The sequence below is a fragment of the Gekko japonicus genome, unplaced genomic scaffold (genome assembly GCF_001447785.1).
Source record: "Gekko japonicus isolate JY-2015 unplaced genomic scaffold, Gekko_japonicus_V1.1 scaffold980, whole genome shotgun sequence".
In the NCBI taxonomy this organism is placed as follows: Eukaryota; Metazoa; Chordata; class Lepidosauria; order Squamata; family Gekkonidae; genus Gekko; species Gekko japonicus.
Genome location: NW_015177037.1, coordinates 370,230 through 387,714, shown reverse-complemented (window position 1 = coordinate 387,714; position 17,485 = coordinate 370,230). Strand labels below are relative to the sequence as shown.

At 44.4% G+C, this 17,485-nt stretch overlaps 1 protein-coding gene across 1 annotated transcript in view; it reads right to left on the bottom strand.

Annotated features, from left to right (window-relative positions):
* The window catches only part of NCKIPSD (NCK interacting protein with SH3 domain), a 133,931-nt gene that overhangs the window by 61,832 nt on the left and 54,614 nt on the right, over positions 1 to 17,485 (bottom strand). Inside the window, exons 2-3 of the mRNA XM_015427977.1 lie at positions 5,535 to 5,647; positions 4,194 to 4,389 (exon numbers count right to left, since the gene is read on the bottom strand). Of these exons, the coding sequence (XP_015283463.1) occupies positions 4,194 to 4,389; positions 5,535 to 5,647 (309 nt within the window). The remainder of the gene's footprint in view (positions 1 to 4,193; positions 4,390 to 5,534; positions 5,648 to 17,485) is intronic.

Below are 17,485 nucleotides of genomic sequence, written 5' to 3'. Positions count from 1 at the left end.
GGTGACAAACCAACCAAAAGAAATGTAGTTTGTGAAACATGATGAATTTCTGTTTACTCAAGAAAAAGTTTTACGCAGAAAATTTAATACTTAAATATTTAAAACAAATCAAATTTATGGTTACAAGGAATTAGAAATTCCTAAAAATTTAGCATTTGGCTATCACAATCCGAATCTTTCCCCAGAAATTATATCACTTTTTTTTCCAATGTAAACTGGAATTCTTAAGATTCTAATGGGTTGAGAAGTATCTGCAGAGAACTACAACTTACTGCTAATTTACCCTTTCTAGATTCGAAAACTGGTACAGGTGCAGAAATGTGTGATTCTCATATGTAAAATGTAAACTGATAGAATGAATACATGCTCCATGTTTGTTACATGTTAAGTCTTTCCTTTGTGTAGTTTTTGTTTTGTTTTTCTTTTCTTTCTGTCTTTTTGGAAAATTAATAAAACTCTTTTAAAAAAGATTCTAATACTGTGTCCTGCACACTGCACAGTGGTGCCTTGATGACAGATAGGTTGTATCCTCTATTCCCTGCACCTTCTTCTTTGCCTTCCACTCTCATCCTTTTATGCATAGCACAGAATTGTCAGATAATTACAGCTGGCACACACATTTCTAAAGAAATGTTTAATGAAACTAGGGCTGTGTCCTGTGATCCAGCCTTTACTCTGAGACTATTCCAAAAGTGGTCAGATGCTTACCAGGATTCAAGAGCAGGAGAAAAGAGTAAGAGTTCAGTAGCACTTTAAAGGCTAACAAAATGTTTGATCTTAAGATGCGAGCAGCGACTCAGGAAAGCTCATATCCTACCACAAATTTTGTTAGTTTTTAAAGGTGCCACTGGACTCTTACTCTTATCTACTGCTACAGACAGACTAACACGGCTACCCATCTTGATCTATCTCCATAGGATTCAATAGGACATAAATCAACAATGTACTCACTTGTTCACTTAGAAATAATCATTCTTCGGTCCAAATAAATCTCACAGCTGGGAAGAAGGGCACAAAGGATGCCTTTCAAAACTACCCTGGCAAAGTGCCCCTTCCATTCCGCCTGTAACCCTCCACACATGCAGCTGACTAAAGCCCGCCTAATCTGTCAATGAACTAACTTTGTGGGTTCGGAAAACTAGCTGATCTGCTGCTCTTGATCATTATTTAGCAGTTCCCCTAGACTACTACTGTATAATTTCATCCAAAATCAACTCAAGACAGGGCTTCTCAATGTTGCACCAATTCCCACAGAGTGTCTCAATTTGACTCTTATTTGTCCTTTTGTTATCGATTAAAATCTGTGTAGTCGTCAAAGAGCGCTGCTCAGGCAATCCATTTTTAAATGGGGTACAAAGTCTTACAGATAAGACAAAGACTTTTAGTTTTGCATAAACAAAGGGTTATTTTTAACAGCATTACTTTTCAAGCTCTCAAGATGATGAAGTATTTCCTCAGTATTGTGACAAAGGTTGGGAGTCCATCTCAGGGTATAATTATACATTATAGCAGTAAACATGTTTCCCAAACACATGCTTGCCAGTTAACACAAATACAGAGCCACGAGAGAGGGGAGGTTTAACCCTTCCCTCCAATCACCCCCTCCTGCAAGAGCATCCTGCCCCCCCCCCACTAAAATGAGGCAAACATAGGGTTGAGAACATCATGCTTCCCCCTCGTGCTGTTCCATTCTCACTTTCAAAGTTGGCTTGAGTTTTTTTTGCTACTGAAACTTGTAAGCATTTTTTCCCTGTAGCTATTCTTTGGACACCCACCACAGCCTGGGAAATGGCAAAGAATCAGGTCAGCTTCATGCTAAAGTTTGCCAAACCCCAAAGAGCCAATGAGATAAAAAGGAGCCTATAAGACAAACAGCATCAAAAGACATTTCTCTCAACGCCACTCTATTGCAGTGGGTTTCATAATATAAAGACAACACCATCAGTCATACCCGTTGTGCAGCAGCCTGCCCTTGCACCACCCCAATCTTTGGGGTGGGCCACAGCTGCTTCTGGTGGGGTCCTTGAAATCCCACAAGGCTTGGTGAAAGAAAAAGGAGCCCCCCCCCCAGGCACAGCTGAGGCCCACCCCCATTCTTCCACTGTTCTGCAGGGCAGGCTTAGCCCTAAAAGGGACTAACACAGACCCAGGGCTGGCAGTTGGTTGGGGCACTAGAGGATCATGATGGCAAACACAGACAGGAAGATTTCCATTTGTGGGCATTACTAATTGTTCACCGAGGAGGTTTAATGAGTTCATTTGCCTGGAGAGCACATGTGAGTAAATCAAGAAACAAGTTATGGCAGGTGATAAGCTCCATTCCTTTAACAGACGTTTCTAGTTCCTTCTGTATTCTAAAAATAAGCAACACAATTAACATGCCTGCTTCTGAAATTAAGACAGTACCCCTGTCCTTTCTGGAAGAAGGCACTTCCTTTGTATCCATATCTTGCAGAGCTAATAATTCTATTGACTCACTTTCTTCTTCAGAACTTCATCTATCACTGCAAAGAACTGCTTAGGCACCACAAAAGCCTTGGAATAAGTTTAGTGCAGACAAAATTCTGTTTAGAGATCGTATTTCCTGAACTTCCTTCCTCAATTTATCATTAGCAAGAACAACACACAGGGCAAATTTCGGTCTTAAACTGGAGTTCTAGTTCTAGTAAGAAGATATTCTGCTGCATATTTAGCTAAGAAAAACAAACCGTATAAAAGTATAAAAACCCAAAAACAATCACTGATCTATGGCTGGCTACTATGCTTTATAGTTAATAAAAATACATATAGTCCGACTCCTTACATATTACACACATAACAGAAAAAATCACAACTAACAATGTGATCCTGTATCACAAATTTTAAAAAGTCCCATCTTTGTGATACTGTAGAACAGCTTCGGTAATAAGTTGTAGTAAATTACAGACATCTAGCTGTAAGTCTGTTTCACAGCTGATCTTCCTCAGAAGTTATTCTTAGTAGACTTACCTCTTGATAATAACCTTTTCATAGTTATAATTGTGATCCGTACCTTTAAGGATGTGGTCATTTCATACGCAGCTGCATGGAATTATGGGAGATAGTTTTCCTTAAGAAGAATATGTTGCCAGTATGTTTAGAGAGTGTTTTGTCAGCTAGTATTAAAACAGAAGGCTTCGTACGTGATTAAGGAAAGGCTAACGGGCTGGCTTGCTTCCTATGTAAACGTTGAGTTATCACAGCATATGCTCCTTTATAATACTAAGATTGCATTCAGTTACATTGTGTCCCTTTTGTTATAATGATTATGGTTAATTCTAGGAAGATAACTTCTGAGGAAGATCTACTAAGAATAACTTCTGAGGATGATCAACTACAAAATGGGCTTATACCTAGATACTTGTCATTTACTTATTACAGATGTTTTTCTACAATATCACAAGGATGGGATTTCTCTAAATTTGTGATACAGGATCATGTCATTAGTTATGATACTTTTCTGTCATGTGTGTAATATGTAAGGACAATATGTATTTTTATTAACTATAAAACGTAGTGGTCATAAATCACAATTATTGTTTTTGCATATTTAGCTAGGACAGGAGAAGAGGCAACAAAACAAGCAGAACTTTCACAAATTCACTTTCCCTTATAACTGAACCGAGGAACCACATCTCTTTAAAAGTGCTGTTATGGAATTCTAGCATTACCTCTCATAAGTACATTGCACCAGGCTTCCTTCTGGGAGGAGTTTTGTAAATGAAGCACTACAGCTAGGTCTCCCTTAAGGCTACCTGCTATATACTGATAGCTGGCTATTGTAATACAACTGTTAACATAGGAATTGCCATAATGGGTCAGAGAAATGATTAATCTGTGTACGATTTTATTTTCTACATTGAAAGTGGAGGTGTACCTCTGACATTCAGTTTGAATTACTCACATCTCCTTTGTTCTTAGAGCAGAATACTCCAGCAGGGAGCCAGCAGTTAACATTTCTCTCTTACCTTATATGCCTCATACAGAATCCATTGTGTCTGGGAGCATACAAAGTTTCTGAACAATTAAAAAATAGATCTATGTATTTAATTCTGTAAGATCAACATCTACAATATGTGGATCTCTCTCCTTAAGAAAAGACTTCAGAATGACCAGCACATGCAGAAGAGAAGAGACCTTGAATGATAAAGGCTTAAATATAATCAAGATACTACCTGGTAAAGGCTACCTTCTTCCTCCTGGGTCTCTGTGTTTGGCAAACTGTGGTGTCGCTCATATCCCGTCCGACAGAAACCGTTGGGTTGCCTAGCTAGATCTAGATGATGATCACTGGAGGATGGAGTAATTCCTTGAGTGGATGGCGAATGACTTTTGCGGGAAACAGTTTCCTTCCGATGATGGATCAACTTCCTAGCAATAAAAGTCATACTGAGCAACAGGGCTTAAGGGCTCAAAGCTGCAATCACGCACCAATCAACTTCTGCACAGCTAATGAGGATCTATTAATGAGGGGATGAATCTACCTTTATTGAATAAAGGCAAGTAGAATTTAACGGCTTGCAATTTTAGCACAACTACAAGTGAAAAGCTCCTATTCCATTTCCCACACTTTACCTTTAAAACTGGGACTCTTCTATCTATCTGAAATTTGGCTGGGCAGATCTCTTCAGTGAGAGTCACAATCTGCCTGCAAGACCCTTTCAGGTCAGGAAAAATGCAGGGTGAGGCTGAAGTCTCCACATATGAAGTGGTCCTGATCTGATCCGGACACCTCATGAGTGGGAATGGAAAATCCATAACTCACACATCACTGTTACACAGGGTGGGAGCCTCAGACCCAACATGTATATTCCGTATCATTTAAAATATATGGATGCTGAGTGTTTCTGCAGGCAGTGGTGAGGTCATAGTACCCTCTCCCCACATATCCCCACGATTTCCAAAGTTGGTTTATGAAACTTTTGATGCAAGATCTACAGGTAAATTGTTTTAGATATTTATGTATTTATTGTGTTGTGTTTTTATGCTGTTGGCCGCCCTGACCCTGCCTCGGCACCGGTGGGGAGGGCGGGGTACAAATCTGAGTGAATAAATAAATAATAAAAAGGTGCTACCTTAAGGAGCTCTCAAGATTTGTATAACTCCCCGGTTAAGACCTTCAATCTTACAGGCACACTGGATCTTTAAAAGCTGAAGGAAACTTTATAAGGGACCTGGAGCTGATTATATGTTTAACCTCTTGAGTCCTATGTTGACTACAAGCAATGCAAGATTCAACTTTACTGTACTGCAGATCTCTACATCACTTCAAGTCCATTGTGTGAAGCAAGGGAAAGAAAATGCATTGAACCACAATATCATATACCATACTATATAAACATTATAAGGAAGAGAGAGAGAATAGACAGAATTCCAGATCTGTTGCAATGCCTGCTTAGACCCTGACCAGCAACTGCATGTCTTAAAACTCATTTTTATTCAGATAATGTGTCTTCATTAAGGCTATTGTTTTCATACTGACTTGAGTATTCTTTCTTGCTGCTAGCTCAACTTACTGGAGGACATCCCTCTGCTCCAGGTTGTATTTTCCTCCATTCTTCATTGCTGCATTATGAATAGCCTCAATAGCTCTGTCAATAGACTGCAGAACCACATCTTGTTCCAGCACCTGAGGAATAAAACATGCTACATGTTAAACCTCTTCACTTTCACCTTCCCATCAAAGCTTATAATAACAGTATGAAATTGACAACCACAACCATCTTAATTCTCTTTTACAGACACCCTCTGAAACTCTCGCATTGTTTAGTATTCTCATAACCACAGCACACATTTATAATAGAAATCAATTTCCCCATTCTATTTCTTGTAGTTATTTGATAACGTTTCTTTCTTTTTTTATATAAAGAAAACAATATTTTCTTTCCTCTTTTTTAAAGCAATATACAAAATGGATTCTGTCTGTTCAAGATTTATAGGTGGAATTGAAAAAACATTTGTTCGGAAGCAGCTGTGGATACATCACAGCCCCACTCACCTATCCGGGGGCCCTGGAGTCCCAGCAATTCATTACATGAAGATCAATGGTAAATTTTCAGAGGCACAAAGCAGCTCTTCAGATCAATTTCACATTCAGATTGCTACAGCGACTTTTCTATGATCACTGTAAGTTTTGACAGTTCTAAGTTTACTTCCTTTTGTTGCCTTTGTTTGCCTCTGAAATAGCTTAATGGCTAGATCCCCTGCCCGGCCCCACACATTCTTAAATATTAGGCACAAGAATCATATTTACACATGTTCAGGTAATCAGACACCCAAAATTCATACCAGTTGCTTGTTCCTTTGGGTACTTTCCTCTTTTATCGTGCTTACTTTGCTTTAAATGGGTGACCCCAAATTCCAGCCTCTACCTTTACTGTATCAACTGCTCTCCCAGTAAGCATATATGGCTATCAAACATTTTAGTCAAGATATCAAATTTACCAAAATGTACTTCCATCAGAAATGTAATATGTTTAAACTGAGACAAATTTAACACCAACAGCTCCTAGCTTCTATTACTAACAATGCAGACTTGCCATCACAGAAGTCCCTCATGTCTTCCATTTGGATATACATTGACCCTTAGATGACTGCTGATATGACCAAGCTGTTTCCAGACAGTTGTAAAAGGGGATTAGACAATCATGGAGGGTAGTTCCACAGGATATTAGCCTTGATGTCCAAATGGCACCTCCATTTTCAGGGCAGTACATAGCTGAATCCTAGCTGCAGGGGGGCAAAAGGGGAGGCTATGAACCCTATGCCCTTCCAAAGGCATGATATTGGCCACGGTGGGAAAGAGAAGGCTAAACTACATGGATCATTGGCCTGATCCAGCAGTGCTCTTCTTTTGAGTCTGTTCTATTGGACTGACTGATGGCATAACATGGACAAGAGACTAGGCCTCTTCATAGTCTCTTGTTCAAACTAAAACAGTGACTCAGAAGGAGCGATAAGGGAAGATGGGAGGCATTCACAAGTGTAGGATGTCTCATCACCCCTAAATGTTTCAGGGCAGCAGTAAGACTCATAGAATCATAGAATGTTAGAGTTGGAAGGTACCTTCCAGGTCATCTAGTCCAACCACCCGCACTCTGCAGGAGCATAGCCAAAAGATAGCTCTACAACATACCCGAAAGATGGTCATCCAGCCTCTGCTTGAAAACGTCCAGTGAAGGAGCATCCACCACCTCCCGAGACAGTCTGTTCCACTACTAAACCACTCTTACAATTAGGACGTTTCTCCTAATATTTAGCCGGTAACAACTCCCTTGTAATTTCCACCCATTAGATCTAGTCTTGCAATCCAGAGCAAGAGAGAATAGATCTGCTCCATCTTCTACATGACAGCCCTTCATACACTTGAAGACTGCAATCATGTCCCCTCTAAGCCTTCTCTTTCCCAGGCTAAACATACCCAACTCTTTCAGCCTTTCCTCGTAAGACTTGGATTCCAACTCTCTCACCATCCTGGTTTCCCTCTTCTGGACACGCTCGAGCTTGTCAACATCCTTCCTAAAATGTGGTGCCCAAAACCGGACACAATACTCCAGGTGAGACCTGACCATAGCAAAATAGAGCGGAACTACCACCTCCCTTGATCTGGACACAATGCTTCTGTTAATGCATCCTAAGATTGCATTAGCTTTCTTCACAGCCACATCGCACTGCAGGCTCATGTTAAGCTTGTGATCAACCAGAACACCTAGATCCCTTTCACATGTGCTGCTGTCAAACCAAGTCCCTCCCATTCTATATCTGTGCCTTTGATTTTTTGTACTTAAGTGTAGGACTTTGCACTTGTCTCTATTGAAATTCATTTTATTTGTCTTGGTCCACTGTTCCAGCCTATCTAGATCATTTTAAATCCTGACTCTGTCTTCTTCAGAATTCTTCAGAATTAGCAATCCCACCCAGCTTCGTGTCATCTGCAAATTTGATAAGCATCCCCTCTATGTCTTTCACCAGGTCATTTATAAAAACACTGAACAACACCAGGCCTAGGACTGGGCCCTGTGGCACTCCACTCGAGATTTCCCTCCATGTAGACGCAGAGCCATTTACGAGCATTCGTTAGGTACGATTTTTCAACCAACCATGAATCCATCCAACGGTTGCACCATTCAGCCCACACTTAACCAGCTTATCCTCAAGGATATCATGAGAAACTTTGTCAAATGCTTTACTGAAATCTAGATACACAATATCCACAGCATTGCCAGAGTCAACCATTTTATTAACTCTGTCAAAGAGGGCCTACACATTCCATCTCATTAGCACAAGGATTTATGGGAGCTTGTTAATTGGATCTGATATAACTGCAGAACACCAGATATTAACTGGCAATCTCATTTAATTGGTCACATCATCTGGTCAGTAACACCAATTGTTAGTTGGGTTACATCACTGATTGGATAGCTAGCCTTAAATAATGACACAGCAGGCTGTGACACATAAAGGAAAGAGCCTTCATTCTAGCTTTGCCCTTTGCTTGGATTGCTGCAGCTGGCCTTGGGATAATTCTGACAAGGGTAGGCTACGATGGCCAGAACCTGAAATGACCATTGGTTACTCACTGTGAAGGGTCCTTCTCCTCTGAGGCTTGGAGGACATCCTGTGGGTGATCCCCATCCATCTCTCAGGGAGGCAAAAACTTCAAACTGTTTCCTGTTGTGGGAGTCACCCCCAACTCAGTTTTGGGACTCCGAAAGCAGTACTATAGCTCAGAAAAGGAATAGTAAGGAACACAACAGATAGCTGAACTCTAATTTTTAACATGCGATTAAACTCTGAGTAACCAGAAACAGAGGACACACACACACAGAGAGAGAGAGAGAGAGAAGAACATGACGACCTGGGAGGGCCAAGATGTCCTTCCAAGCATCAGAGGAGAAGGACCCTTCATGGTAACCAATGGTCGTTCTCCCTCTGAGGTGGAGGCCATCTTGTGGGACCTCCCAGAGCAGTGTCCCTAAATTCGGGAGGGAAGGTCATCATCGAGAGACAGAACAGATTGTAGAACCCGTCTCCCAAAGGCCACGTCAGCAGAATCAAATACATTGTTTATAATGCCTTATGAATGTGGACAAGGAGGACCACGTAGCAGCCCTGCATACTTCCTCTACTGACGCTCTATTGGCAAAGGCTGCGTTAGCTGCTGCGCTACGCAGGGAGTGGGCAGTGATGCCCTCCAGAACTCGCTGATTCACGCTCTTGTAGGCTTCAGCAATACGGGCCCTGATGGTGGTGCTGATGGCTGAGTTGGACATCTTCCTTCCTGTGTGAGGAAGGGAAATGTTGACAAACAAGACATCTGTCTTCCTAAACGCCGCCGCATGGAGGATGTAGCATTTAAGTGCCCTCCTGATGTCCAGTGTATGCCAACTCTGTTCTTTAGGATGAGTCAGATTTGGGCAGAAAGATGGAAGACAGATCTCTTGAGACCTATGAAATTTTGAATTGACCTTTGGATAGAAGGTGGGGTCCGTCTTTAGGACCACCTTGTCCCTGAGAAAGGAGCAGAGTTCTTTCTGGATAGAAAGTGCACCCAATTCAGAAATCCTCCTGGCTGAGGTTATGGCAACTAAGAATAGAGCTTTCATCCTCAGAAGCTTCATTGGGACCTCCTTCAATGGTTCAAAAGGGCATTTGGTGAGTGCTGTGAGGACTGTGTTGAGTCTCCCCGTTGGAAACCGGTGAGATTGTGGTGGATCCTTAAGAGAGACACCACAAAGAAATCGAACGACATGAGGATGCTGGGAAACTGAAACACCTTGTGGTCGTGGAAGAACCGAGGCTAGTGCTGCCACCTGCCTCCTAAGTGTAGTCGCCTTGAGACCACTGGCTCTGCCATCCTGTAGGAATTCAAGCAGTGTGGCAACTTCTGGATGTAGTGGATCCACTTTCTTGTGGCGAGCCCAGCGCACGAACGCTTTCCAGGTGACGTAAATCCTTGACGTGGATGGCTTTCAAGATGCCAGAATCGTGTCTATGACAGAGTCCTTGTAGCCTAGCTCAATAAACCGGTGCCTTTCAACTTCCACACGGTTAGACAGAACCAACCTGGGTTGGGATGTCGGATTGGACCCTGGATCAACATATCCTCCGAGACCGGAAGTCTGAGAGGAGTAGACACCAACAGTTCCTGTAGGGTCGTAAACCACGGGCGGCAATGTCAATATGGTGCTACTAAAATGACCTCCGCCCCCAGAAGCTGTATCTTCCGGAGAAGCTTGGGTAGTATTGGAATTGGTGGGAAGGCATAAAACAAGCCCTCTGGCCAGGGGGAGAGAAGAGCATCCGTCCCTTCCGCCCTCGGGTGGAAGTACCTGGTGAAAAAGCATCTCAGATGGTTGTTGTCCTGGGTGGCAAAAGGGTCTACATGTGGTGTCCCCATCTTGGATATGATCAGTTGAAAAAATTTCTTCTGTAGGGACCATTCGCCCTCCTTGATCATCTGGCGACTCAGCCAGTCCACCTGGCGATTGATCGTGCCTTGTATGTGTTCTGCTCTGATTGATGCCAGGGTGTTTTCCGCCCATGTCATCAGTTGGGTCGCTTCCCTGTGGAGGGCCAAGGACTTGGAGCCCCCCTGTTTCTTCCGATAAGCCTTGGCAGCTATGTTGTCCATTTGGATAAGGACATGTAGACCCTTGATGAGTGGAGCGAAATGAAGAAGTGCTAACCTGATAGCTTGCAGCTCCAGCAATTTGATAGGTAGTCGTGTCTCCCTCTCGGACCACCTCCCTTGTACAGGTGAGTGAGAAAGCATGGCACCCCAAGCCCAACAGACTGGCATCCATGAATATCTGTATGGGATCCTGGATCCAGAAGGTCTTGCCCTGTGTCAGATTGCGTACCACTGTTCACCATCTGAGGCTTGACTTCACTTGTAGTGGCACTTTCAGGGAAAGGTCCATCCTGAGAGAGATGGAACGCTGAAAGGGGCGAAGGAACATCTGCAATTGCCTGGAATGGAAGCAACCCCATTGGAGAGTGTCGAAGGTCACCACCATCAGTCCCATCATCTTGGTTAAGGTGGATATGGAGGAAGTCTGTGCCTTTAAAATCTGTCTGGCCATGTCTTGTATCTTTCTCGCCTTCTTTGCTGGGAGAAATAGTTTGGCACTCCGGGTGTCTATCACCACGCCCAGGTGTTCCAGACATTGTGACGGAGTTAGTGAGCTCTTCTGCAGGTTTACCAGGAAACCAACATTCTGCAGATAGTGGAGGGTTGTGGCCGTGTCCTGGAGAGACTGAACTTTGGAGGGAGAACGCACAAGCATGTTGTCCAGATACGGATGTATGTGGATGCCTTGCTCCCGAAGACAGACCATCACATGTGCAAGTATTTTTGTGAATATGCGGGGGGCTGAGGCCAGACTGAAAGGTAGAGCCCTGAACTGAAGGTGTGGAACCTGCGATGAGGAGGAAAAATTGGGACGTGAAGATACGCCTCCGCCAGGTTTAAAGAACAGAGACATTCCTGTGGTTGCAGGACCTCCGCTATGGAACGTAGGGTCTCCATACGAAAATGCTTTGTTTCTACAAACCTGTTTAAGTACTTTAGAATGCCCCTCCAGTCCCCGTTTTTCTTTGGAACCGTAACAAATATGGAATAAATGCCATCCTTTTGCTCACTTGAGGGGACGGCTTCTATGGCCTGAATGTCCAGCAGGTGTCTTACTGAGACCTTGGTCCTGTCCCTTTTGACAGTACTTCTGTGGGTAGGAGAAATCAAGAAGCGAGGAGGAGGCCTTGATATCAGTTCGATCTTGTAACCCTCCTGAACAATTTCGCTTGTCCAGGAGTCCGATTGGGAGTCGTAGTCAACCCACCACTGGAGGGGCCGGATAGTCATGCTTTTTTATTCTTTGGATCTCTTTCACCTTTGTCTAGTCTGTTGCCAAACGACCTTGGGAACATGCTGTTGAAACCGCCGCACCGAAAGGGCTGCTTGCTGCTGTTTCCCCATGATGACCTTCTGCTGTCCTGACGAGGTCTAGCTGTAGACTGGTATGGCCGAAAGGAAGAGGAGGAAGACAAAGTGGAAGGAGGAGGACCTCTTGTCACCCAGACGAAAATGCTTGGGAAGGGCTTTCTTTTTATCACGGGTTTCCACCAGGAGGTTCTCTAGAGGTTCTCCAAATAGCTTGTCTCCCTGATAAGGGTACGCTGACACAATGGCCTTGGATTGGTAGTCTGCCTGCCAGAACCTCAGCCAGACCAGGCGCCTGGCAGCCGCGGATGATGCCATGGCCCTAGAGGAAAGCACCATGGTATCTAAAGTGGCATTAGCAGTGAAAGATATAGCCTATAGAACTTTATTGGTGCCCTCTTGCAGTCTGTGATCATTCTCAGGCAGCATCTGGATTAATTTTCACATCCAAACGATAGATGCTCTGGAAACTGTGGAAGCGGTGGATGAAGCCTTGAGTGCCAATGAAGTTGCCTCATGAGACCGTCGCAGCGCAAAGTCGGACCTCTTGTCTAGGCTATTTCGAAGATTGCATGGCCATCCTCAGAGAGTAGACCAGAAGATTGCAGGGCGGCCACAGGAGCATCAACGGCCGGAATCTGAAAAAGATCTGAAGCAGCAGATGTTATTGGGTATAATCTCTTAAGGAGACCTGGGATGGGCTTGCTGGATAGTGGCTTGGCCCATTCTTCCTTCACCTTGCACATGTAAAAGCTTGGGAAGGGAAATGCTCTCTTAGAAAGATCATCTGGAGGGAAAAATTCGTCAGTAATTTCTGACCCCTCAAAATTGTCCTGTTCAACGGGGTTCTCCAAATAGCTTGTCAGCCTTAAAAATATAAAATTTGCAGAGGGTACTTTGGCTCAAGTTGGCTACAGCCCGTCTTAATCAAGGCCCGTCTTTATCCTTTTTTGTTGCAACTCCCCTGTCGAGCCATGGAGCACCTGGAAACCTATAGAGCCATACTCTAAGTGGCTTTAGATATTATTCCTGTAAAGCAGCAGCAGAAGGCTTCTGTTTCTTGAGTATGAATTTCAGCAAAGCACTGTGGATTATACGTACACTAATTATTATGCCAAATGAATATTTAAAGCTCCCTGTGAATTCTGTGGATAAAGAATTTTCAACATGAGACACGGAAATGAAACTCCCCGCTGGGATAGGCAATGGCTCAGTGACAGAGATCTGCTTGGAATGCAGATCTCAGGTTCAATACCTAGCATCTCCAACTAAAAGGACCTGGTAACAGGTGATAAGGGGAAGACCTCTATATGAAACCCTAGCAAGCAACTGCCCTTTAAAGTAGACAGTATTCACTCTGGAACACCAATGGTTTGACTCAGTTATTGGCAGCTTCATTTGTTCAAATGTCAACATTTTCAAGTCATACAGCAGTCTCAGAGATAAGATTGGGAGAAATTCTGAGTTATATTACAGCACTGTGGACACAAACCACTAAGCCAGTTAACATTCCTTACGGACAGGTATTAAAAACTTAATTGGGGCAAACTGGATCTCTTTTTAAAGGAAACCATTTACAATCAGAGCTGGAGGAACCAGACAGCCATTTGGTCCAATTGCCTGCCCCAAATGTAAGAACTAGCACCTCTCCTTCTAAGCCACCCAGTAAATTCAAGTCATGGTGCTACCTGTAAAATCCAATAACATTCAAACCACCAAACATATGATGCCTAGATTCTATGGTGATTGGGGGATGTCAACCACAACTTACAGTTGCTTCAATTTTGAGCTCTTGAATTTTACCAAGACTTGAAAGCTGCTGTCCCAGAATGGATCTTTTAATAAAACACTACCCTTCCCCATAGACCAGGTTTTTATGTAGTCATCAGCTGGACTTTCAGGTTATAATGAAACCTTGTTCTTGCCCACAGGAAACAGGGTTGCACTTGTCTGTAACTGTTGTTCATAGAGTGGTCTTCTGCGCAAGAACACATTGAACTGTGCAGGCAGAGGCCAGCCAGAGAGATTAAGATTCTAAAGATTTCTGGAAGATTCCGAAGCACTAAGAGTGCACCCCCGGCCCTTATGTCTCACACCAGAGTATTCCCACCCAAGTGGGCATGTGACAGAGGCGAGGAGAGTGCTCCTCCCTCACTCCTATCTTTGCCACCATGGAGAAGGTCCTCAGAGCAAGGAGCCACAGTGGGGAAAGAAAGGAGCAATGTATGCCTGAACAGAAGACCACTTGATGAACAACCATTACAGGTAAGTCCAACCGTGTTTTCATCTTCATGGCTTCTGTGCAGTCCCACATGGGAAAGTAGCAAGCTCACTTACTGAGGAGATGGGTGTGGGCTGGTCAGTGAAAAAGTTACTGTAGCACTGCTGTCTCCACAGCTGCCTCATTTCTGGCATCCACATCCATGGAACAGTGCTTCGTGAACATGGATGGAGACCAGGTAGTAGCTATGCAGATGTCGTTTAGAGACACCCTGCCAAGAGAAGTGGCCAGAGAGGCCTGAGCTCTGGTAGAGTGAGCAATGACAGCAAGGCAAATCAGCCACTGAGTATGTCCATTTCACAGCCAAAACCAGTCATCGAGATAGGTTTTGAGATGATACCACTTTCCCTCTGCTAGGGCCAGCAAAGCATACGAACAAGTACTGGTCTTTCCTAAAATTTCTGTATGCTGCAAATAAAAAAAGAATAGAGCTCTGACATCCAGTGTATGTAGAGTCTGTTCTGCTAGTGAAACCAGTTCTGGGGAAAATACCTCTATGTCTGTGAAACGTGAAAATGGGACCCCACTTTTGGTAGGAATTTAATGCTTGGAAAAAGGACCACTTTGTCTTTATGAAACTTAGTGAACAGATGGTCACCATGCAGAGCGCGCAATTCTCCCACTCTGTGCACTGTGGTGTTCACTACCAAGAATGTGGTCTTACATGATAAAATAGACAAGTAACCCTGACCTGGATAACCCAGGCTAGCCCAATCTCATCAGATCTCGTAAACTAAACTAAGCTAAACTTCAGAATCTTCACCTCCGCAGCTGGCCTGCACAGTCCCATGTGGCACAGAAGCCACAAAGATGACCACCATCAAACTGAATGCAGCCTTTCTATGGAACAGGAGGTTCTTTAATGTCCTTTGACATCACTCCACTGATGTCAGCTAAAAATGGTCAATTAAAACATTCATAGCATCTGTGTCAGCTATCGCCTTTTCTCATCTTCTCAGTTCCCCTCTGATTTTTGTCAGCTAGTATATAATTTTCATTTTACTTCAGACTGGAAAAAGTCTCTCAGCATGAAACTATGTCTTTACGTATTTTTACAGCACAAAACTACATAACATGCACAAAAGTACTTTCAGCAAACTATTATTACCACAAGTTACACTTGCACATTTTAAAATTATTATACTGCCTCCACTCTAACCACTCAAAACAACTTATGTAGCATTTTAAAAACATATATCTAAATTACCTCCCACACCATTTAAACACACAGATGCTACAACATTTGCAGCTGTAAGTTAGCTTTCAAACCTCCCATTGGAAGAGGAATGCTGTGCCAGTAGTTCAGTGACAAGAATATGTAATCATCAAGATAGCCTAACAGAGACTCCATATTAGATGCCATTGATCATAATATCCTTTATGGCCCAGTTAGGCAGGGTAAGGCCAATAACTTGAATCCAGACAATATTTAAATGTTACTGATTGATAATACTAGTGATTCGGGGTCAAGGAGCAGGTTAATAGCTTGATCCATCTTCACAGATAAGAACATAAGAGAAGACATGATGGCTCAGGCCAATGGCCCATCCAGTCCAACGCTCTGTGTCACACAGTGGCAAAAACCTAGGTGCCATCAGGAGGTCCACCAGCAGGGCCAGGGCCAGAACTCCAGAAGCCCTCCCACTGTTGCCCCCCAAGCACCAAGAATATAGAGCATCACTGCCCCAGACACAGTGTTCCTTCTATACCTTGTAGCTAATAACTACTGATGGTTGGCATGCCAATCACAACCGTTCCTTGACAAGTACTATCTGGCCATGAATATGGATGCTAGGAGCACATCCAGATTGGACTGTTGCAATATACCCTATGTAATGTTAAGTCAAGATGGTGCCCGGCGTGAAGCCTTGTTATTGAGCTCCGCCGAGGTATGGTAGTTCTTGCTTTAAATAAGAACTTTTAAAAAATTTTAATCAAGCTGATAGCAGGAGGGGAGAGGAGGGGAAGAGAGAGCGGACTGGACTTGCTGACTTTGTTGACTGGGGCGAGTGTGGGCGGCGGCGGTGAGGTTGCTGGAGCGAGATGCTGAGGAAATGCCTGGGTGCGAGTAGCTGTACGCCTTGGCGGGGCAGGGCTGTTGCTGGTGGGGCTGCCGGCGGTCGGGTTGGAGCTTTGAATGTGGGCTTGGGCTGCTGCTGGTTTCCGCCGGGCCGGCCTGTGCCAAGCGAGAGGGTCGCAGAGTCATGCTGCGGGCCATGGAGACGAACTGTGAACTGTGGCACCCGGCTATTCGCTCCCGCGACTATTACCATCTTTACTCCACCACTGGGACTGCCGCTCCCGTGCCTATTGTCATCATCACCCTGCCGTTTGGGCACCCGTTGTCGTGTCTGCTGCCCTGCCGCATACTGCCATCGTTGTTGCAGCTGCCTGTCACCTGCCACCTGAGCCGCTTGAGCCACCAATACCAGTTAGCGTGCTGTGCAGCTGCTATTGTGTAATGGTCAGCCGGAGTTGAATATCATCAACCCGCTGGTTTCTCATGACAGGCTGAACGTGGCTAGACGACGAGTCTGAGGAAGCAGAGATAACACCTGCCAGCTCCAACGGTCCTGGAAGACGGAGGAGGAACCATTAAGCAGCTGGGTCCTGGGACCCAGCTGGGCCAGGGCACTGGGGATCCGGCGCAGGTTCAGAGTCACTGACCTGCTACCCAATACCATCTCCAATGGGCCGATGCTGGCTAAGCTGATATCCATAGACAAGGGGCTCGTAATCATCAGGTGGGAAGATCCCCTGGAGCTCCAGCAGAGCAGAGCTGAGAGCTCTGTTATTGAAGAACATGGGGGCCTTTGGACCACTGGTTTCTCTTATTTACTACTCTCGGGGCTGTAGGGATAAGACAAGGGGAGTTCGTGGTTGTGGGGTCCGCCGCCCTCCCCATAATTCTGCTGCATCTTAATAATAACAATAGCAGGATCTTTCCTCCCCCTTCATAGTTTAGTAACATCTATATATCTAATAGCAAAAGGTGCCCCCTGCGTGCGGATATCTAAATCCGCGCATCGGGGGCACCCGGGGGGGAGGGAGATTTTCGTGCACACTTGGGGCAGTCCCCAGGTGTGCACAAAAATCTGAAACCTGTAAAAAAATATCGGGGGGATATTTAAATCCCCCCAAAACTAAAAGAGCGTTCCCTGCGCATGCGCAGGGAACGCTCTGCGAACGGCCTCGCTTCAGTGCGAGGGGGAGGGGAGCAAGCGACCAGCGAGGCCCAGTGGCTG